The sequence below is a fragment of the Aethalodelphis obliquidens genome, unplaced genomic scaffold, assembly GCF_003676395.1.
Source record: "Aethalodelphis obliquidens isolate GAN/ISIS:26980383/991018 unplaced genomic scaffold, ASM367639v1 scaffold31, whole genome shotgun sequence".
Classification (NCBI taxonomy): Eukaryota; Metazoa; Chordata; class Mammalia; order Artiodactyla; family Delphinidae; genus Aethalodelphis; species Aethalodelphis obliquidens.
Window position 1 is genome coordinate 9953712 of NW_020837975.1, and position 23761 is coordinate 9977472.

Genomic DNA, 23761 nt, shown 5'->3' on the forward strand with positions numbered 1-23761 from the left:
CCCCCCCCCCCCCATGCCTTTTCCCCCCCCTGGCTGCGCTGCACGGCTGCAGGATCCTAGTTCCCCGACCAGGAACCTGGGCCCTTGGCAGTGAAAGTGCAGGGTCCCAACCACTGGACCACCAGGGAATTCCCTCCTTTGCCCATTTTTAAATTGGGTTATTTGTGTTGTTGAAAGCAGAGTCTTTTGATTATAAAATTAATTTATATACTATCATTTGGATAGAGACCTTATTTGGAAATATAACAATAAGGGGTTGACATTCTTTTAAAGTAACATTTTATTGCATGTTTTATTTTTATCTATTTTTTTAGATAAATGTAACTCGCTTCAATTATATAGCTTAGCCTGATGTCTTGCTCCCTGCGTCCAGTCTATACTAGCAGATAACCAAATTTATTCCTTTCCCAATTATTATTGTTTTACCTTGATATTTTAAAAATATTTATTTATTTATTTTGGCTGTGTCTGGTCTTAGTTGCTGTGTGAGGGCTCTTCGTTGTGGCACGTGCGCTTCTCTCTAGTTGTGTGCAGGCTCCGGAGCGCATGGGCTCAGTAGTTGTGGCGTGCAGGCTTAGTTATTCACAGTATGTGGGATCTTAGTTCCCTGACCAGGGATTGAACCTGCATTCCCTGAATTGGAAGGCGGATTCTTAACCACTGGACCACCAAGGAAGTCCCTGATTTTTTTTTTTTTTTTTCTTTCCTTACTTTTTTGTTAACAATTTTATTGAGGTATAATTTATCTACCATAAGATTCACCCATTGTAATTGTACAGTTTGATGATTTTTAGTAAGTTCCCAGTGTTCTACCACCATTACCACATAAAATTTTAGAACATTTCCATCACCCTGAAAAGTTTCCTCAGGGCTATTGGTGGTAAATTTCTTTGCCCACTTCCAGGCAACTCATCTGTTTTCTGTTTTTGTAGATTTGCCTTTACTTAATATTCCACATAAATGGCATCATAATATATAGAACGCTAGCTTCTTTCACTGAGATGAGTATTTTCAAGGTTCATCTATGTTGTAGCATGTATCCATAGGGTGTTCCTTTTTATTACTGAATAGTAGTCCATTCTATGGATAATACCACGTTTCATTTATCTATTCATTAGTTGATGGGCATTTGGCTTGCTTTTAGTCTTTGGCTGTTATGAATAACAAACAGTCATGTACAAGTCTTTGTGTAGACATCTTCCTTCAACTTTTTTATTTTGAAAAATTTCAACCCCACAGAAAGGTTGAGATAAGTAGTATACTGAATGTCCATATACTCTTCACCTAGCTTCACTGATTGTTAGCACTTGCTACCCATGCTTTACCTCTTTCTATAAATATACCTTTTCAGAACCATTTGCAGATACCACGACAGTTTGCCTCTTAAATATTTCAACATGAATCTTACAAGAATGAGGACACACATTTTCATACATAACCACAGTATCATTGTCATATTAAAAAAATTAGCAAGAATTTTATATCAGCTATTTTATATACATATTAAAATTTCCCCAGTTGTTCCAAAAACGTCTTCTAGAGCTTTTTTACCCCTTTTTTCTAATCCAGGATCCAAAAATGATTTTCTAGATTACATTCGGTTGTTGTTTTTCTTAGTCTCTTTTAATCTAGAATAGTTCCTCTTCCTCTCTGTTTTTCATGTCAGTGAGGTTCAGAAAAATATAGGCCAGTTATCCCACCTTTTAGCTTTGTCTCATTGCTGTCTTATGATTTGGTTTTTTTTTTTTGGTTTGTTTTTGATTTTATATATTTATTTATTTATTTTTGTTTATTTATGGCTGCATTTAATTTAAAATGTGTGTGTGTTGGGTGGTAGGCTGAAGACCTTTTCTTTGCATATCTGTCAACTGATTTGAGAGCCATACACTTTTTCTTGTGTTCACCATGCAAATAATACATCATCTGCGATAGCGTAGCATATGCCTTCTGGAACTGGCCTTCTGGGTTGGGACCGTCACTCTACTCCTTACTAGCATGTGAACTTACACAAGTTACTTAACTTTTCTGTGCCTCAGTTTTCTCATGTGAAAAATGCTGATGATAAAAGCACTGTGTTAGTAATTGTAAAACATATACTAGCGTGAAATGGTTAACTCATTTAAAATATCTTGCTGGTGACTGGCACATGAATGCCTAAATAAATGTTTGCTAGTTAATTGACATCCAGTTTTGGTCTCATTAATGGGGTAAGAATCTAAAGACATTTATGAAGCAATTTGAGGGCACTCTTTAGATTTTTATGATTTGTTCCTTAGTCTTTAAGTTGTCTTGCTCATGCCTACTGGCAGCATCGTTTTGTTTTGTTTTTTTTAAATAACAACTTGTCTTTTAATCAAGTCAAAGTATTCAACCTAGATTTCATAGAAATAATGCTTTCTTGTTGCACTTACTCGTTTAGATAGTAACTAAACTATGTGATCACAGCCACAAGTAAAATAGGTGTAATTGTAAGGCATAGACAGATTTTGGGGAAAAAATAACTGGTTCTGCAGAAACATTCAGCTCAAATGACAGGAGTGGAAATAAACCTCTATATTGGAAAACAGCTCTGCTGGCTGAGAGAGCATTTGGTACACTAACATTGGGCATGTTAGTCTGTTTTATGGAGGGTCTTAAGGGCACAGGTTAATATAGCCAGTTGAGTGGAGTCTTGTCAAGAAAACTGCTGTATTTGAAGAAGATGCTGCTGCTGCAGACTCACCATCTTAGGGCACCTACTGTAGGTTATTTCTTATGAGTCTGTTTTCTGCCAGATTACAGCCTTTCATCTTGGTTTTCTTGTGATGGTTTAGGTAGCATGTTTGTGAGAGGTGGCAAAGATGTATGGCCAGGAGGATAAACTGACCCATGATTACCAAGTTCTTCTTAGAACAATTCAGTCATGCCTCAGCACAGGTCCTCAGCATTGGGAGGGGAGCTGTGCACTCTTAAGTTGAATTCTGTCAGATGGGTCCTGAGCTTCTGATACTTCCAGCAGAGTCTTAGATGGTGGGTGGTACACAGAACATGCTCACTAAGTTTGTGAATGGCATCAAGTTGGGTGGGATAGGTGGCTCAATAGACAACTGGATTAAAATTCAGAATATCTGATATTTTAGAAAAGTTGATGAATATACATAATACGGCATTCAACAGGATTAAGACAAGATAATTTTCTTAAGGAAAGTAAATAGCTGTGGAAATTCAGTATGGATGTAGGATTGGGTTTATACCAGTGGTAGTACAAAACAGTCCCAAGGTGATAAGAAAACTAGTTAATAAATAAGAGTCATGATGTCTTTGCATTTAAAACCATTGATAACAAGTCATATAATTGGAATGGCACTTAAAGAAATCCATAGGGGCATTCCTTCACCATATTTAGTTTTTGTCACAGTGTAAGCATTAAATGAAAATCTCAGGAAAATGTTCCAGAGTGAAAAGAATGAAAAATTAGGAAATAATCCCCATCAGAAGGTTTTAGTAGATATATAGCCTAGAAATAATGGAGAGTTTAGTAATTCTTATTAGATTATATATGATTGTATTATTGTGTGATCATAGATTCATAGAATGTCAGAGGTCACTGGTTTAAGAAACTCATTTTGTTTTAATGGATGAGAAAACACAAACCTGAGGTCACACATTCAAGACAGGCCCTTTCCTCTCAGGTCACTGTTCTTACCACTTACCCCTGTGGCAGCCTGTGTTTTTATTCTGATGACAAGATTATTAAAGCATTTACAATAGTAGGAAGGTTATAAAGTAAGACATTAGATATTAATGTTTTTGAGGTTTGGGAGGCAGTGAAACATGACACACAAAGAAGCAGTGGAACCTCTTGTGGTCATAGAACAGGGATACTTTATCTTATTGAGGCAGGGACAGAAAAGATGTACTCTTGAGTTTCCTTCTAGCTCTTTCTCTTTTTCTGCTGGGGGTTTTAACTGCTCAGGTTGATTACATGGAGAATTTTCTTTTGCAGACTTTAGGCAATCTTGTATTTTGTGGTGAATGACTAAAATAGTCAGGAAATGGAAATTTTAAACTTTGAACTTTCTTCCTTTTCACTGAGCATTGGACTGGGAATAAGGAGAGCAGTTTCTCTTCTGTTGTCACCTTTCATCCATTTCTCATCTAGATTCATGGTAGGTGTGATCCCAACCCTTTCACCTGCCCCAACCCCCACTCCCCCCACCCCAAGAATATCCTGGTAGACTGATGTAATATATGAAATGTTTAGAATTTGAACAAGATGAAAGGTGCTATTGAAGTACAGAAGACATTTTTTTGATGTCAGTGACGGTAACTGCACATTAAAAATATGTTGTGTTTGTATACTGCTGGATATTACTTTCTCTTCCTCCATATTTAGTGGATACTCTTTTGGTACCTGAGTCTTAACTGAATGACATGAACTGAAATGTTACATTGTAGATGTCTTTCTACCTGGATGTTTTCCAGCTGTTAGAAGCACCTTATGCTTTTCTTTCTTAGCTGTACAGTACCTGTGTTAGCCTTTTTATTAATCTTGCAGCTTGAACCCTTGTAACTATCATCTCCCAGGTTTATGTCTCATTTTCTGGCAAAGAAAGATCTAATAATAATGTGTCAGGTTTACTTTTCATCTTTTATTAAAATTATCCCGTGTTTGATCTGATTTTCCTTAAATATGGATAAGTGAATGCCTCTGTTCGCAAGCCTAAATTGTCTTAATAATAAGAGTAGATAAATGCACACTTCACCAGGATGAAGCAGAAATATTTGTCAGTTGGGTAGGACAGGTACATATATAATTCTTCAGTAGTTTTTATGTAATGATGGTTGCAAAGATGATGGAAAATGCAAGGCTCACTATTTTTTCTTAGAAGAAGTGGTTCTTTTGTATAATTATTAACCCATTATGGAAGTTTCGTAGCCAGTTAATTATTTTGATCACTATTCAGGTGAAAACATTCTGACTTCCATAAATGTAGTGTCTCCTAACCCTCACCTATTTGCAGCAGCACCATGGCTAGCCAGGAGAAAAATAAGGACAGGGAATACCTCACTGTTCTCTCTCTCTTAAATTTTCTGTTCTCAATTTAATTCTCAGGTATTTGTTTCTATACTAAATGGTTGGGAAATCTTCTGTGTGTTGTTTTCAGAGCAGCATAAAGAATTCCTTTTGTAATGAACCAGTAATAGTACCTAATGTGTAGAATTTTAAAAATTGTTTTTTGTACCAATAATACTTTATTGAGCTATAATTTATATACAGTAAAATTCACAATCTTATATATATAATATAGTGAATTTTGACAAATATACACACTTATGTAGTCACCACCAGATCAAGATACAGAGCATTTGCATCACTCCAGAAAGTTCACTCTTTCACTCAGAAAGTTCTAAAAAACTTCCAATAAAATGGATAGGAATAGGGCTTCCCTGGTGGCGCAGTGGTTGACAGTCCGCCTGCCGATGCAGGGGACATGGGTTCTTGCCCTGGTCTGGGAAGATCCCACATGCCGCGGAGCGGCTGGGCCCGTGAGCCATGGCCGCTGAGCCTGTGCTCCGCAATGGGAGAGGCCACAACAGTGAGAGAGGCCCGTGTACTGCAAAAAAAAAAAATGGATAGGAATAACTTAGGGGAAAAGTTTAATAATCAGCTCGTATGCAGTTTCTTTAAGTAACTGGCCAGCAGTGAGCTTAGTCTTCTTTTTTCCCCTGCTGTTTTCTCTACTATAAAAGTGAATTCTGCTGAGCATTATTTTCCTCCAATACAGGGTTTGAATTTCCTAAAATATTACGTATATTTGAAAATGAAGAGATCCAGATATAAGGCATTTCTCCATCTTCTCAATAAGAAAAATAAGTGTTTTGGTCAACATAAATATAGAAATTTTTAGGGGTATAGACGAAATAATTGAAATGTTAAATAGTTAATTATAATAATTGCATATATATATTAAAAAAATCTTTTCTTTAACTTTTTCATTTTGAGATAATTTAGATTTACATGCAATTGTAGAAAAAGAATAATACAGAGAGATCTCCTATATTCTTCTCTCAGTTTACCCCAGTAGTAATTGCACATGCATATTTAAGAATAGGTTATACTATCAAGTTCCATGTATTTGAATTTATTCCTAATATACATTTAAAGATATTACTTTCCCACAGTCATTTTATGAAACAGTTATTTGAATGCTCCACATCTTCACAGCCATGAATGTCTTTAATATTTATTTACTGAAACCACATTTAAAGGTATTGGCCCCGTTTTTCAGTTATTTACTTCCTTACAAGTTGTTTGAGATATGGAGCATTTAAAGAATCTGTAAATGTTGCTCTCTGTAAGTTTTATCTGAAGCCACAGAATTCATTCATATAACATTAGGAGAATTGCCATCATTTTGATGTTATTTGTGATCTTCCTAACTTTCCAAGGTTTTTTTTATTGCATTTCTTTCTAAATGATCTTCAGAGGCCTTTTTCAGGTGGCAGCTACCTCTTGTAATTGTGACATTACACTCCAGGAATAAGTACTTAATCTGTGTTTAAATCTGTATTTTACTCCCTTTTGAAACTTGTTTGGTGTAATAACTTTGACAAAGCATCCAGCGCTAGTGTTATGTGATGTTTTTCCAGACTTAAGTGTTTATGCCCAGAGATGAGAACTTCCCTGTCTATGCCCAGAGATGAGAACTTCCCTGTCTTGCCCCTTTCACAGACTCTGACTGGATGGACGTCCCTGGGAGTTTGATTCCATTGGTAGGGTCTTACTCTTTTGGAATCCCAAATGCCATTCCCCTGGGCATGACTGCTCGCTTGGAGTTTTCACTTCAAGGTTTTTGGGAAGCCTTTTCTTTTTTTTCTTTCTCCCCGTTTGTATTTAATATAAAATTATTGATGCCTACTTCAAAAGTAAAGATTTAATTGTAAAACAATTCCTGCTTCTTGAAGGATAATTTTAGGGAAGAAAACCTTTCCTTATGTTTGGGCATATATGGTAAGACAGCTGCAGCCACTGTATACAGTATGTGTTAGAATTGATAGGGTCATTAAGTTTCTCTTATGTGGAAAAATTATTTGCCATTTTATTCAGTTCATTGTATTTTTTTCTCCTGCATTTCTACAAAGGATTTACGTTTTAATATTTCTTCTTCTTTTTATCAGTTTATTGATGGCCATGCCTCATCTTGTTTTAATCGTTAGGTAGTGCTGGGCTAGCCTTTTAGTAATGTGTACAGGGCCACAGATGATAATGTGACTTGTTTTACATCTGTATATCTTTTTAGTGCAGGGACTTAAAACAAAGAAAACCAGAGGTGTGTACTATGTCCTTCCTGTCCTTGAATTTGGGTATAAAATGTTAAGACACGGTTCATTACAGTACCCTACCTGGAATCTAAATTATTACAGTGAAATTAGCTTTTAAAGTAGCATGACCCATATTACTTACATTCTAGCAACTAATCCCCCTTAATAACAACTCCATCTTTTCCTTTGTAATATTCCCTTAAAAAGAAAACTTTGCAGATATTGTCCGAATGATTTAGAGTGATGTATAACAATTCAGACAGGCTGGATGCACTGTTGAAAGCCTCCTTTGTCATTGCCTGCTAGGATGTCATCTGTTTGAACTGGCCTTTTTCTTGTTTGCCTGGGGTGAGCAAAGAGTGATGATTTAGTAGAGTTGTTTGCTGCTTTCTAGCTGTTGTAGGAAGTTAAGACTTTCTGGCTTAACGTGTATGAGGTGGCACGTGGATTGTTACTAGTCTTTAATCATCTAATCTTACTTCTAAGGTGACTGGAATGGTTTTTAGAGTGGAGGAGGCATTGTGGTTTGTTTTATTCCTTCTCTTCCTTTGCATGTATATGCACATCCCTGCCCAGCTCCTCTCTCCTTCCTCTGGATTATTGAAGGAGATTGAATTAGGAAATGTGACTCGTTGGTTTTTACAGATTGGTTTTCTTCATTAAGAAGGAAATCCCTGTGTAGTCTAGGTTTTTAAAAATGTTATGATCCATGCCTTACCTAGAGAAATTTAGGGTGGAATGGCTGGAATGGCTTGGCATAGTTATGTATTGGTACTTTTGTTTTTCCTTTTGACTCCTCTTTATTTTTTTTGTGCCTCAGTTTCTTCCTCACTGATATGATGACAGGGTTGTTTTCTATTTCCATATTTGTATTAAAATATTTGGGGGGGGGGACCTGGCATGTATGCATTTTTCTGAGTGGTGAGAGTTAGTAGTGTTGTATGAATGTCAAGAAAATGCTGTAAATAAAATGTTTTTAGAATTCTCAGAAATTAGGAATGTTCTTTTAATTCCTTGAGACAAACTAGCTGGAAGATTAATTTATTTTTCATTAAAAAAATTAATATCCTTCAGAATTAGAATTTATTTTAATTTCAGAAGAAAACACATGATTAAAGCAGGATAACCATTTCTCCCATTAAACAAAGATTTGAAATTAATTATTTACTTAATGTTGGTGGGAGTGTATTGAAAAAAATACTTTCAGATGCTTTTGATGAGTGTAAATTGGTAGAACTCATCTGGGAAGTAATTTGGCAGTATTTACCAAATCATACTTTTTCATCTCAGTAATTCTCCTTTCCAGAGTCAGTTTTTTTTTTTTTTTTTAATATTTATTTATGGCTGTGTTGGGTCTTCGTTTCTGTGCGAGGGCTTTCTCTAGTTGCGGCAAGTGGGAGCCACTCTTCATCGCGATGCGTGGGCCTCTCACTATCGTGGCCTCTCTTGTTGCGGAGCACAGGCTCCAGACGCGCAGGCTCAGTAGTTGTGGCTCACGGGCCTAGTTGCTCCGCGGCATGTGGGATCCTCCCAGACCAGGGCTCGAACCCGTGTCCCCTGCATTGGCAGGCAGATTCCCAACCACTGCGCCACCAGGGAGGCCCCCCAGAGTCAGTTTTAAACAAAGTTACCAGCCAAAGATCTATGACCAAAGACTTATGTCCAGAAATGCTCATTATAGCAATATTTATAATAGAAAAAATCTGGGGAAAAGATTAAACATTCAACAGTAAGAGAGTGACTATAGTGTTAGTATGTAATGGACTATTACAGAGCAACAAGAATATTTTTGGAGAATATTTAATGATATGGGAAATATCACTAAACAAATATAAAATGAAATTTACATATTTTAATTATATATTTTTGGTGAGTTTTGTATTTTATATATACAAAAGAAAATATGCAACGTGTATGTTATAAAGCATACATGTGAACATACCACACAACTTTACCAGGACTGTTAATATAATAAATTCTTATTACATATATCCATAAAGATAAAAAGGCATTATTTCAGAATGTTAACAGTTCTTATGTTTGGAAGAAGGATTATGAGTGATCTTTGGCTTTTGCTTAAATGCTTCTGTTCTTTTTCTAAATTTTGTACAAGGGACATGTATTTTCAAAACCAGAAAATATCACTAAACATTATTTATTGAAAGAAGAAAAAAATTTAAGCTGGATTCTTTGCAACTCCATCTCATGGGAAAGAAAATTCTGAAAGTGTCTGCCACCTGTTATCTCCTGAGTGACAAATCATGGCCAGGTACAGAGGGTGGCATTATCTACCATTTATAGATATTACAGTGTGACAGAGCTCCTGAGAGATGACAGGCTGACAGCGACAGGAATTGTGGATGCCGTGTCTTCTAGGAGGTGTTTGAATGACCTTTACAAAATATATATTAAAAATTTACTTAGAATTTTCATGGTTCATGCCTTCAAGAGAGGATTCATTTCTTCACTTAACAAGTATTTATCGGGTGCCTGTTAAGTACCAAATGAGGGTCCAAGAGGGTATTTGCTCTTATGATACTTATATTCTGGCGTTGAAGGATAGTCAACAAGCAAACAGGCCAGTGGTGAGGTATCAAAGAATGAGGTGTTGTGAACAGGAAGATGAGTGATTTAAATTGGGTGGTCAGGTGAAACCTACTGAGAAGGTTTGAACTAGGACCTGAGTGACAAGAAAGAGCCAGTCCTACAATGATTTAAGAGTAGAGGGAACAGCATGGGCAAGAGCTCTGCAGTGCGTTCTAGAAACAGATAAAAAGGTGAGTATAGTTGAAGTGTGGTACGTGAGAGGAGCAAAAGACAGAACATGAGAGGACTTAAGGCTTTAGTTAACAAGTTTGAATTTCATACTAAGTGCCATAGGAGGGCTTCCCTGGCGGCACATTGGTTAAGAATCTGCCTGCCAACGCAGGCGACACGGGTTTGAGCCCTTGTCCAGGAAGATCCCACATGCCGGGGAGCAACAAGCCCATGCTCTGCAACAAGAAAAGCCACCACAATGAGAAGCCTGCACACTGCAATGAAGAGTAATCCCCGCTCGCTGCGACTAGAGAAAGCTCGACTGGAGCAATGAAGACCCAATGCAGCCAAATAAAAAACCAAACCACTAAAATATAAATGCGACAGGAAATTGGCATTAAGAAAGAAAATAGTATGATATAACTTAAAAAAAAAGATTACCCTGGCTGCTATGTGGAAAATCGTTGTCAAGGGTCAAGTATGGGAGTGGGAAGACCAGTAAAACGTCATTTACAGTGACCTATGTAAGAGCATGGTGGCCAGAGTAGAAGCATTGGCAAAGGAGAGAAGTAGATAGATTTAGGTCTATTTGAAAATAGAGCCAATGGATCTTGCTCAGTACTGTGTATGAGAGACTGCAGGAAAGAGGGAAATCAAGGTTGGTGTTTTGGATTTTGACTTGAGCAACTTGGAGGAAGCTGTTTGCTATTTATAAAGGTGGACAAAATGGGTCAGCAGGTTTTGGTGGAATATTGAATGTTCTAGTTTGAAATGTTGTGACTGAGCTGCATGTAAAGATGTCAAATAGGCAGTTAGATGTATGAGTTTGGAGCAAGGTGAAGAGGTTTGGGATGAAGGTAAACAATTGTGAGTCTTTAGTGTATAGATATAGTATTTAAAGCCATGGGACTGTGTGATATCACTAAGTTGGAAGTAGGGATAATGAGGACCCAAGTCCTGGGACCTCCAATTATAAGGCCTTGACAGTGGAGGAGGAGCCAGCAAAGGTGGCTAAGAGGGAGCTGTTATGTGGGAGGAAAATGGGGTGGAGGGTAGGGGTAGATTTGATCTGGGATCTGAGTGACAAGGCAAAAGTAGAGAGATTCAAGAAGGATGGATCTAGTTGAATGGTGCTGAGAGAGAGGGAGTAAGATGAGATCAGGGTCATAACCCTGTGTATCAGTTTTCTGGGGCTGCAAATTACCACAAATTTGATGGCTTAAAACAACAGAAATATATACTCTTAAGTTTCTGGAGCCTAGAAGCCCCAAATCTGTCAGAACTGCCTTCCCTCCAGGGGGCTTTAGGGAAAAATCCTTTCCTTGCCTCTTTCTGCTTCCAGTGGCTGCTCCAGTATTCCTGGGTTTGTGACCACATTCCTCCAGTCTCTACCTCCATTTTCACATTGCCTTCTCTCTGTGTGTTTCCAAACTTTCTTTTCCTCTCACAAAAACACTTGTAATGCCATTTAGGGCCCACCTCAATAATACAGAGTAAGCTCAAAATCTTTAGCTTAATTCTTCTGCAAAGACCTTTTCCCCAAATAAGATAAATTCCGGGAATTGCAAATTTCAGGGATTAGGATTTGATATTTTTGGGCAGCCATTATTCAACCTACTAAACCTTGGTTTTAGAAACATGGTAGCCATTGGATATCTCAGTAAGAGCAATTTCTCTGGAACATTGGAGATATAAGAGAATCATATCTACCTTTCATGCTTGTGGCCACATAGAGAACTCTATTTAGTCTACCCCAAGACTGTGCAGGTGGATCACACTGCGTTTTTTGGTGGTTGTATGCCTGTGGTTAGCTTCAAGATTTACATGTTGAACATGAGAAAGGAGCAAAGTTCTCAGAAGCCTCTGCCATTTTTTTCACATTCAGTGTTACTGACATATGTGATCCAAGTTGGCATTACCAGTAGCTCTTACTTCTGTATCCAAAATCTGGTTCTTTCAGATTTTAGACAACGTCTCTGTTTTGATTAATAATATCAATATCTGTATTATTTCTTTTGTAACCTGATTGATGACTGTGTTGCTGAAAAGTTCTTACTCAGAAAGTAGAATAGATGTCATCTAGGTAATATATAGGTATAGCGGGCATTTAAAATACATCAGCCATCTGAAGAGAGATAATGGCAAGTCGAAAAAGTTGCTCTTGTATTTTGCCGTTTTTTCTTACCAGCTTTGTGAAACACAGATGTTAAAACTGGCACACTTGGTGCCCAGCTGCCCCCAGTAATTCTCTGCAGGCTGTCCATGATTCCTGCTGGATCATGGGGAGCAGCGGAGGATAAACAAGTTATCTCTGGCTCTCTGTGGCACTGCATGGGCAAGAGATAGCGACCACATCAGGAAGAGGCCTTCCTCCCTGGGAGTAGTTATAGCAACAAAGGAATTCCTTCATCCCCAGTTCTTCCTTGAGTTGGAACTGAAATGACTGGCAGCCTTGGGTCGCTTCCCTGTGTATATATATGTGTATTTGGAGGGTCGGGCAGTAGTTGTGCTTCCTCCAGATTAAAGGCTTTACTTTTTCCAGGAGCTGCCTTGATTACCGTAGATTAAATCTTGGTTGTGGGACCATTCCCCCAAACCACCAGAGTGTGTTCATCTAAACTTCTATATTGAGGCAGAGGCCCTAGTTTGGCATGGTGAAAACACAGGCTTTGGAATTAGACCAGGTTCATCTACTTACTAGTTCTGTAACTTTGGCAAGTTATATACCCTCTTGGAGACTCAGTTTCCTCATTGGTAAAATGGGGTCGAAGGCATGTGCTATTATGCTTACCACGTGGTAGGCTTGTAATAAATGTTAGATGCCACTGTTAATACATCTCTGTCTGTTTTTTTCATTTTTATTCATTTTGTTGATACTTAAATTTCCTTACTGCCTTTGATGTCTTTATATTAAGCAGACTTCTAAAGAAAGATCCACCTGTTAACATAGCATCTCTTTTGGGAAAGAGAACTAGTGATCCCTCCTGCCTCCTCTCCCCCCCCCCCCCCCCCCCCCCCCTCATTTTATCACCCTATGACAATTACTGACAGTTAGATCTTGGGTCCCAGTACATTGGAAGACAATCATAGTCATCAGGGAATACTTCCCGAGGGAGGCTTTCATTAATTGTTAAATTAACTGTGGAGGGAAGAAGACTGTTGCCATATTCCATGTGTAGGAGTGGCTCTGGGAAGACTCAGATGTTGGGAGGGGAGTTGCTGAGGAATGAAGCTGTAGATAGGTCAGTTTACTCAAGAAAGAGTATTCTAGGAGGCTTTTGTAGTTAGGGTGGCCTTTGGAGTTAGCTCAGACCTTAGGTAAGATACCTCTGCAGTTAGTTCCCCAGCTGTGTGACCATGGGCAAGCTGCTCACCTGTTAAATGAGGATGACTGTATGTCCTTGATTTCGAAGACCACTCAGTTTAATAACATCTTGGAAGGAGGTGGTGGAAACATTTCCTCATTAAATTATTCATCACTTGTAGCCAGTGGTATGATATTTCCTGGTTGTAGAAATGTTTATGTGATTTTTTAAAAGGTGTATTTTAGAAACGAAGCAATCTGGTAATGCCCAGTTTCAGGAATGTTGGGAAGATTAATAAGATAATGTATGTTAAGTGCCCATCCAAGTTAGTACTCAGTGAATTGTAGTTATTATTAACAGATGAAAGGACATGAAAAATAATTTCATTGGGAACATCTGAAGAAAGAATTTTAAATGGCAAGGTCATAATATGTCCAGGATCTGAAATTGGACTGGAATGAGGGGAAAGAGGACAAAAGGTCAAGTAATATTATAGAGGTAATTGAGTGTGTAAATAAGGAGCAAGTTTTACCTCTTTACAGACAAAATTTTCCCTTTTTTAGTGATGAGTCTGTGGTGTATGTTCTAATGTAAACAGAGGGAATGTGGCAATCATGTGGGATAAATTCACTCCTCTGTTATCTTCTGGGCATATTACAGTATTCCTGAACTTGCCCCATATAAGCTGCTAGTCACAAAAAATAAAGCATTGACTAACTCACAGATAACAAACAAAAAAGCATTTTATTTTTGTTGTTTTGTTTTTGTTTTGTTGTGGGGGAGGGTGGCTAGCTGGTTAGGGACTTCTCATTAGTTTATTAGTTCAGTTGCCTGGCCAGGAAATTCTTTGCCTATGTTTCAAACATCTTTATGTTTTGATTAGAGTGATAACTGAATTTTTAGCTCTTCTTTCTTTTCTTTCTTTCTTTTTGCCGCAGGTCCAGCAAGACTATGAATCTCTGTTCCAAATGCTTTGCTGGTAAGTGCAGAAAAAGGGTTTTAAATTTATTTTCTTCTTTTGGTTGTTTTTAAGACTGTCTAAATTATTTTAAGACTGTCTACCCTTTTTTGGGTTTATGCATGGGGTTTTATTTGCTTGTGTGTGAAAGCAGTTTCTCGTCACTAAGTTGCTTCATATACTTGCTTAGGACTGTTGGAACAGTCTTCCCTGAGTGAAATGAAATCTTGTGTGTACTTGTACCAAACAAACTTTCCTCACTTTACAGTTGTTGGCATATAGTGCAATTGTAAACACTTGTGTTGTAGTAGGGTAAAATATATATGTTCATCTCTGATCTTGATTTGAATGATTAATGGTGAATGTTGCTTTTACCAATGAGAATACAAGAGAAAGAATATTTTCAGGTTGGAGTCAGGAAGAGAATAATGCTGAATTAGGCTTTCTAATCCAATCCCTCAATGAAATCACCTTGGGTAAGTCACTTAATCTCTTTGGGCATTAGATTCATCATTTGTAACATGAAGGGCTTAGGCTTGATGTTTGACAAGGGCCTTTTCCACCCCCTAAATGCTGATTGGTTGACTCCTTGAATTATGACTCCTTAATGAAGTTAAAACCTTCAGGTGTTTTTTTAAAAGAACTTCACATCTAATGATCTTACGTAAAATAATTAAGTCTTACTAATTAGGATATGTTTAAGTTTCATTCTTTATTACTTTTTATTACTTTATTGTTTTGTCTAAGACAAACCTGGACACAAGTTAAAGTGGTAAGGACAGATTTTAATCAGTAATATACCGCTGCAGTAGGGAAAAGGGGACTTGTGCAGAGGGAAATGGGCATTTTAAAGGGAGAATGAAGGAGTAGGGGAGGGGCTGCTAGCTTGGCTCAGTATAATCAGGCAAGTAGAAAAATCACAAAGGATTGGTTATTGTAAATGAGACTGGCAGGGTCTGTTGGTTGACAGTTATTGAAGTTAGGAAAGTTAGGATTTTATCCTCCTACAGAGATAGAGATTGAGACCCTGTTCTTCCTGATGATTACATTTAAAGGAATGGCTTTCATGTCCTTGAGAAAGACACTCCTGAGTGATAGAGTTGTAGGAGATACACATATACATCTCAAAGAGACAGAGGAAGGGTTTACAATTTTAAACCGTTTTTAGTAAATGCTCTAAGATAGGGTAGTCAGGGGCCTATAGTCAGCTGTTTGTTGGAACAAATCTTAAATTCTTTTGGCAGCTTTGAGCTTTCTCAGACAGGCACTTTAAGAGGGACTAGGATCACCCTAGGGAAGGGGCCTTAAGCTGTCTGAAAACTGTGTTAGTGGTTGTTTAAATCTGTTAATGTGGGGGGATCTGAGTGTATAAAATGATTTGTGTTGGGAGTCGGTAGTTTTTTTAGGTCAAGGTTGAGGCCTGGTAGAGAAGAGGGTTCAGAGGAGCCTGGCTGGAATTTGGTCAAGGAGAGAATCTTTGGCAGTTTTCATCTTCTGTTCATTGTGCTATTTGGACAAGGAAATGATCATAGTGTAAGCTTTAGACCTTTATATTTATGCCACAACTAGGGGATAGGTTGATGGAGTTGGGAGGGCTGGGGAATCTGGCAGTTTGTATCTGTTAAAGGTCTGGAATTTGTCAAATACTTTAGGTTTTTAAAAGAAAAAATACTGGTAAGTTTGGTTTTTATCCCGCTTTTAACAGAATCTCTGCCATGTTAAGTGAATGTATTGTGCTTTTCTTACTTTGCATATCTACCATTACAGATATGAAGAAATGCTTCCTCACTGAGAGTTTATATATATGTGTAGTAAAGATGAAGTAGCAATGAGAGAAAATGTATATTGTGTGTCTGTCTCCACACGCGTATCTACAATTACAGATATGAAGAAATGCTTCCTTACTGATGAGAGTTTATATGTATGAGTAGTAAAGATGAAGTAGCAATGAGAGAAAATGTATATTATGTGTCTGTCTCCACATAGAACTAGTTCCCCCTGATAATTCGGTAAAGTATGGCTGTGGGCGAAGCCAGGCACCTGTGAGTCAGGTGGCTCACATCAGATACTCAAAGAACTCATGTCTCTAAATAAATATAAAGTTAAAAAAAGTATCAGTGAAGATAGTTCAGCCACGGTCTTTGCGTTTCTTTGGACTTGTTACAGTTTTATTTTCTATGGTTATCATTATTTATTGTATCTCTGGTGGTCTGTGTCCATTGACTCTTTACACAGCTTAGTTATTTTTGCTTTTAAAAATATTAAGAGGATATTTTCAAGTGTGTAAAGAAAATACTCTCTCCTTCCTTTATCTTTGCCCCCACACTCCTGATTTCCCCAACATCAGTTGAAAGGAATGACTTGTAAGTAACGTCCTGCTTGCTGAAGCAGCATTTTTGGTGTTCTTTTTGAAATTCAAGAGAAAAAAGATCATTGAACTTTAAAGATACATTTGTGCGTTTTGTTTCTCTATGAAGATAGGGAGAGTATAGAAATGCATTGTAGCAGAGGCATGAGATGTGAAAGACAACATGAAGATTACTTTGGCCAAAGCCACTGTGATTTTAAATAGTCTTTTAAAAGTGTACAATGTACTTTAAAACGTGGAAAAATTAAAAATAGCTATTGTGTACCATTAGGTTAAAGAGATTTTTCAGGATTCCTTTTTAAAACTATGGTGGAAAAGTGAGTTTGTTATAACTTGTTTACATGAAATTGAATGAAATGAGTAAAAACATGTTTAAAGTCTTGTCTAGTTTTGGTTTTTCTACCCCCTTTATAATATTCTACCTATCATGCTATTCTGTTTTTCATTAAACATTTCATATTGTTTTTCGTATGACTTTACTAAAAGAATCAGTAAATATCTATATATCTATAATAGAACAAAATTTCATGACATGGTACTAATAGTTATATTAGGGTGATATAAACACTTACTGGTTGAAACACTACTTTTTAATGCAGTTTTTCAAACTGTGGGTATTGTGATTAATTAGTGGGTAGAGAAATCAATTTAGTGGGTCATGATCCACAATTAAAAATTGATTACAATAGAAAACAGTCTGAATGCATCACAGATATTAAGGATAAGTATTGTTTGTAAAACTTTTGTTTGAGTTACACGTTATTTTCATTTTTATGTGTAATGGGTTGTGATATAAATATATATTACTGTGGAGTATGGTTTAAAAAATTTAAAACCACCAAATTGCAGAAATTCACTGGAAAGCCATTGAGTTACTTGAGATCTCATTTTCTTTGCAGAATAGGGCATATTTCCTTTCTGTCTTTAGGCAAGGTGTTAACCAACTGATTTCTTGTGATCTTTGTTCATTCTGAGCTATTGACTTATTTGGATTATACGATTTTCTGTGTGAAAGCCTGAACTAATCCCGATTGCCTACAGCTGTGTTAAGAAGATATCTGAAAGGTCAACCATAGCATCTAAAGGGTGGTCTTGCCTCTTAACGACCATAGAAATGCCTGGGGTATTATTTTCTGTTTGAGTGCAAACCCAATTTTTGAATTTGTGAGTTTTAGATACCAACTGGTCTGGATATTTAGGGACATTTAGTACCAAATTCACAACGACCTCCTGTACTACTGTATTGAAGCCCAGCTATCATAAAGCAGTGCTTTTCACAGAATGGGTTTGCTAAATAAAAGTGTGTATGACAGAAACGTCAACCAGGATGATCACAAGGTGGAGAAGGCAGAAATTTTAAAGCACTGACTGAAGTAACACCTCTAGCAATGTGGCATTATCTCTACCACCCTTGGAAATGCTTGCTGTGGGGGACAGAGGAGTCTGGTCACTAGGAAGTAGCTATAATCCATAGACCATTTTTTATACTTTATAAGGGAGTGAGCTTGAAGATAGGTCCCAAGGGATGGAAGATTCTTTGAGTAGCACTGATGACAGATGCTTATCAGAAGACAAACTTAACAAGTGCTCAGTGTAAAAAGAATCAGTTTGGTCTTGTGGACTTTTAGACTGTATGTATATGGTTTTTAATAATTTTCAGCAATTTCTTTAAAAAACGGACACTAAAATGTCTTATTTATTGACTGAAAAAAGTATTTCATTGACAAATCAAAGTAAGCAATTTCTTTTTAAACTATAGACATGATCTGAACATACCGTTCCATTTAAGCCTAACTTTTAGGAAACTTGCTATTCCATGATTCACATAAAATTGGAAAAATACAGGAGGGATGATTATTCACAGTGCAAGAAGGTTTTTTTTTAAAACCTTTTACAGAATGTTTCCTTTAAAAAGGAGTACTTTTAATGCATTACTATGTCGATTTATACAAAGACAAGAATAAGACTAGAAGAACTAAAGTGTGAGGAGTCTCTTGTCAGTTGAAGATTAATTAAAGCAGATAACACATGGTTTTTAATTTTCTGAATGGTTATTTAATTTTCTGATGGTTATTTAATTTTCTGAAAATTAGTTTCAGTGTAACTTTTCAAATATGTGTATTTCTTAATGGAAAGATAGTTAAGCAAGCTTACCTTTGTTGCATGGTTAGTTGTACCTTGTGCCTTGTTAGTGGTGAAGAATATTGCAATAAATAAAGAAAATGATACATGTCATGTAGGAAGCATATTCTGATAATGACTCTAGAGCTGTGTACTTGGTTTTGTAAGAATCTGTTTTCAGGTACCCATTCAAATGAGTGATCTTAGATGTTGACTTCTGATATTTAACATTGGAGAGAAATATGGTTATAAATGAATATATTTCTGTTATTAGCCTTTGTCAGCTCGAGAAAATTATTAATTTTGTATAGTAATTTCATCTTCACTTTTATTATTTCTTGATATTATCTTATAGTTATTGTTTTAAACTTAAAATGGACTTTGGAGAGGCTTTAAGGGATCGAAATAGCTAGTATTAAAGCAAGATTTCATTTTCCTCATTGCTGCATACTTTGTGTCCAATCTGAAAATTACCAAGCTTGTTCATTGCTGTTTAATCTTCTATATAAGTCCAAAGTGATTATTGAATAATAGAGTTTTGTAACTTATACTCTTAACATGCCATTAGGTTATTTGGGATTTTTTTTCCTTTTAATGATAACATATGGGCATTAGTTAAATGCTGATAAATAACATAGGGACATTAATTAAATGTTGATTGAAGCACGTGTTGTATATTGTTTTTAGTTAGACAACACATTATATGTATATAGTTGCATGGAATAAAGCTGGGTGAAGGTACGTGAAAAATTTAATTTTGGTAGTCTCAGAGTAGGAGTATTTGGGGGGGATTTTAATTAATTTTGATTTTGTCTATATGTTGAGACTTTTATTATTAATTAACTGTAAACATTATAAATTTTTAAAAAGTAGAGTGCATTCTACATATGTCTGACAGACTCCAGAAGTGGTTAGTTTCATTTTGGAATGAGCAAAATAAAGTTGGCTGTAGCTAGCAGCATAGGGAATCTCAATGTTGACATCCAGGGTAAGTGATACAGCAATGGTGGGCATAAGATGGAACGGTAAACCAAATGCAAACATTTTTCCTTGAGGTGACTTGAGTTTCATGGTAATTTCCAGAAGAGGGCAACATTCCCATTTCACAAGTAAACTAAAATGTTTCCTCATGCACCTGGAACTCTTACTGCTTTGGAGTTACACTCTAATTTCCTTTCTGCTTCCATTTCCTGTTAGAAGTTTGGACTGGAAGTGAAGTGTTAGAACTTTGGAACAGAGTGAATCTGAAAATTTTAAGCACTTCTTGTAATGCATGTTTCCTTTTAGAAATTGTGGGAACCCCATATCCATTAAATAGTGTAAAACAAATAGTGTAAAAACAAACAAATATGGGGAGGGTGGGAGGGAGGGAGACGCAACAGGGAAGACATATGGGAACATATGTTTATGTATGACTGATTCACTTTGTTATAAAGCAGAAACTAACACACCATTGTAAAGCAATTATACCCCAATAAAGATGTTAAAAAAATAAAAAAATAAAAACAAACAAATAGTGTAAAATAGTGTAAAACAAAACACCCACTCTAATGAGTCATTTTATATAGCATGTTGAGGGTTTGGGCAGTATAGTAGAATCTGTATGCTTGTCATACCTTGATTTTTCAAATCACTTTTTCCCAGAAGAAAGGCAGCTGCTGCTCTTAAAATGAAGCATTTGAATAGGGTATTTATGTCTTTGTAATTCTGTTAACTTGATTACTGTTGTATACTCTTTGATTTCTTTAAAGCTGAAAAGTCCAATTACTCAAGTATAACACACATTGTCATGTATTTGTTAAAAAGTGACAAGTTAAGCTTATCAGATTCTCTGAACCATTTTATGTCCATTGGTGGGTGCCTGTCTGGTGTGGGTGTCTGAAAATTCAGAATATTATAGTAAGTAATATAATAAACGTCCACAAGCCAACCCAGAATTAACGAATGTTTTGTCTTTTTTTTTGTTTTATAACATGTTTTAAAAGGGAACTAAAATCATACAGGTTTCTTTTACCCCAGTCATCCTCTTTCTACCTCGGAGATAATCATTATCTTTCTTATATTTATACTTTTTTACTATGAATAGGTATTTATATAAACAATGTATGATTCTGTTTTTAATATGTGTAAGTGGTTTGTTACAGTACTTATTCTATAAACTTGTATTTTTTAAAATAATGCTGTTAGAAACTAATCATGTTGGGACTTCCCTGGTGCACAGTGGTTAAGACTCCGTGCTCCCAATGCAGGGGGCCTGGGTTCGATCCCTGATCAGGAAACTAGATCACACATGCATGCCACAACTAAGAGTTCACATGCTACAACTAAGGAGCCCGTGAACCGCAACTGAGGAGCCCGCCTGCTGCAACTAAGACCCAGTGCAACCAAATAAATAATAAAATAAATAAAATTAAAAAACAGAAGAAATTAATTATGTTGACACATGTTGCTCTAGTTCATGTTAATTATAGTTCATTAAATCTAGTTCATTATAATATTCTAACAAATGTCTTAATGCACCCGAACAGTCTTAGTTTATGCTTTTTATATCAGTGAAATTAATAACATCCCTTTGTACTCCTCCTCAGTGTCCCAGTTTGGTTGATAAATTATTGGTCATCTTCATTATACATGCTCCAGTTTATCTAGTCCTCTGTTTGATGGACATATAAATAGTTTTCAGCTACTGTTTTTATACCACAGTTTTAATAACCTCATGTTTTATCTATTTTTTTTTTTTAACACTTGAATATGTTGAGACTGTTTCTGTATTAGAAACCCTGTTCTTTGTGGTGTAGCTTCCTTGCTCTCAAATGAAAGCAACTCAGAGGCAGCAGGTCCTTAACTGATTAGCAAAGCTGAACTCTGGCAGCCCTTTCTGACCTCTTAGTCTATAGCACTTTGCTGTCTTACTAATAAGCATTCTTAAATTGTGTGGTTAATTATTATGCTAGTCAGGATAAATGAAGCAGTGTGTTGAAGATGATGTTGTTATGGAAATTATGTCAAAAATAATTGCTGCATTTCTAATGGGAAACCAAATGCTCAGTGCTTTAAGTAGCAGAAAGGCAACTTCTTTTAGGCCTTGAGTAGAAAAATTGTGACCGTGTGTCATTCTTAAGTGGAAGAAATTTAATAGTCATTGAGTCTTTTAAGATAGTTTGGCTCTGTTATTTGGTTTTATTTCTGCCCACATATTGGTCTAAAGCTGTGGACTCTGTAATGGTGCAAAGGATTGTCCATTGAGGCATAAAGAGAAGATGTTAGAATTTCTACTAATACTTATTTTTGTCATTCTTTAAAAATTGTTGGTTTTTATAATGTATATAATCTTATTGCTATTAGTTTCCCAGAGTTGCCATAACAAATTACCACAAATTTGATGGCTTAAGACAACGGAAGTTTATCCTCTCAGAGTTCTGGAGGCCAGAAGTCTGAAATCAAGATATCAGCAAGCAGGGTTGGTTCCTTCTGAAGAGCCTGAGAGAGAATCCACTCCATGTCTCTCCTAGCTTTCGGTTTCTGCCAGCAATCCTTGGCATTCCTTGGCTTGAAGACACATTACTCCAGTCTACTGTTATTTTCACGTGGCTTTCTCTCCTGTGTGTCTCTGTCTTGTCTCAGGATGAGTGTCATTGGATTTAGGGCCCACCCTCATGTAGGGGATGATCTTATCTCAAAATCCTTAATTATATTTGCAAAGATCCTTTTTCCGAATAAGATTACATTCACAGGTTCCAGGTGGACTTTTTTTGGGGGAGGGGGTGGTTTTGTGAGGGGGCACTCCATTTAATCCACTTCAGGAGTATATAACTATTTTTAAAACAAAAAGACATGTGAGAGGTATGTGCTCAAATTTTAAATTGATGGTGCTCTTCTGTGAAAGAGGCTTGGAGATCCCTAGTCCTGAGACCTGCTTAGGTTAGATGTGGTTGGCCCCTTTTCATGTAATAAAGTCAGCCCTCTACGACATGAAAAGTGACGAGTTCAATGCTAATGTTTCATGTTCTCAGTCTAATGCAAACTAAATCAAAATGATCACTTAGTTTTATGGGCTTCCTTTTAGGTTTGGTGGGAAAATGGATAACAGGTAGACTCAGGAAAGCACCGTGAGGCTTTTTTTGTGCTTCACTGGTCTTGACTCCACCATGCTACAGGTACTTAGAGTAGTTTCTTTTTGGCTGCATTGGGTCTTCGTTGCTATGCACGGGTTTTTCTCTAGTTGTGGCGAGAGGGGGCTACTCTTCGTTGTGGTGTGTGTGCTTCTCATTGCGGTGGCTTCTCTTGTTGTAGAGCACGGGCTCTAGGTGCATGGGTTTCAGTAGTTGTGGCACATGGGCTCTAGAGCGCAGGCTTAGTAGTTGTGGCACACGGGCTTACTTGCTCCACAGCATGTGGGATCTTCCCAGACCAGGGATCGAACCCGTGTCCCCTGCATTGCCAGGCAGATTCTTAACCACTGTGCCACCAGGGAAGTCCCTAGAGTAGTTTTTAGTCTGGCTGTTTCCTTTGTGCTTGACTTAGAGAGTTATGGTAAGGTTGCTTTTTTATACTTTTCTTGGTTATAACCCCCTTACACTTAATTCTTAGTCCGCAGAAGGGGTGATGGGAAAAATGATAGGCCATTAATGTATAGCTAAAATATGATCTTTAATGATACAAAATTTTGTATCATTTAAAAGCCCCAGCTGCTCAGCTGGGTCTTAGTGTGTAAAGTAGAACTAAGTGTATGTTAATAGTTTTAACTATTACCAAAGTTTTAAATTTCTTAATTTACTTTTTAGACGAAATACTGGCTATAGAGAAGAAAAAAATACCTTAACCCAAGACTTCTGGTTTGGAGAAAAACAACAAGGGTGCATAATGTTAAAAGTGAATGCCATGGGCTTCCCTGGTGGCGCAGTGGTTGAGAGTCCGCCTGCCGATGCAGGGGACACGGGTTCGTGC

The 23761-nt window shown here is 36.9% G+C and overlaps 1 protein-coding gene across 3 annotated transcripts in view; it reads left to right on the top strand.

The window, feature by feature from the left end:
* The window catches only part of ZFAND3 (zinc finger AN1-type containing 3), a 314500-nt gene that overhangs the window by 102087 nt on the left and 188652 nt on the right, over positions 1-23761 (top strand). Inside the window, exon 2 of one of the 3 annotated variants that reach the window (XM_027127134.1) lies at positions 14306-14346. The exons of the other annotated variants lie outside the window; for them this stretch is intronic. Coding sequence (XP_026982935.1) covers positions 14306-14346 — 41 coding nt within the window. The remainder of the gene's footprint in view (positions 1-14305; positions 14347-23761) is intronic. 3 annotated transcript variants of the gene reach the window in all.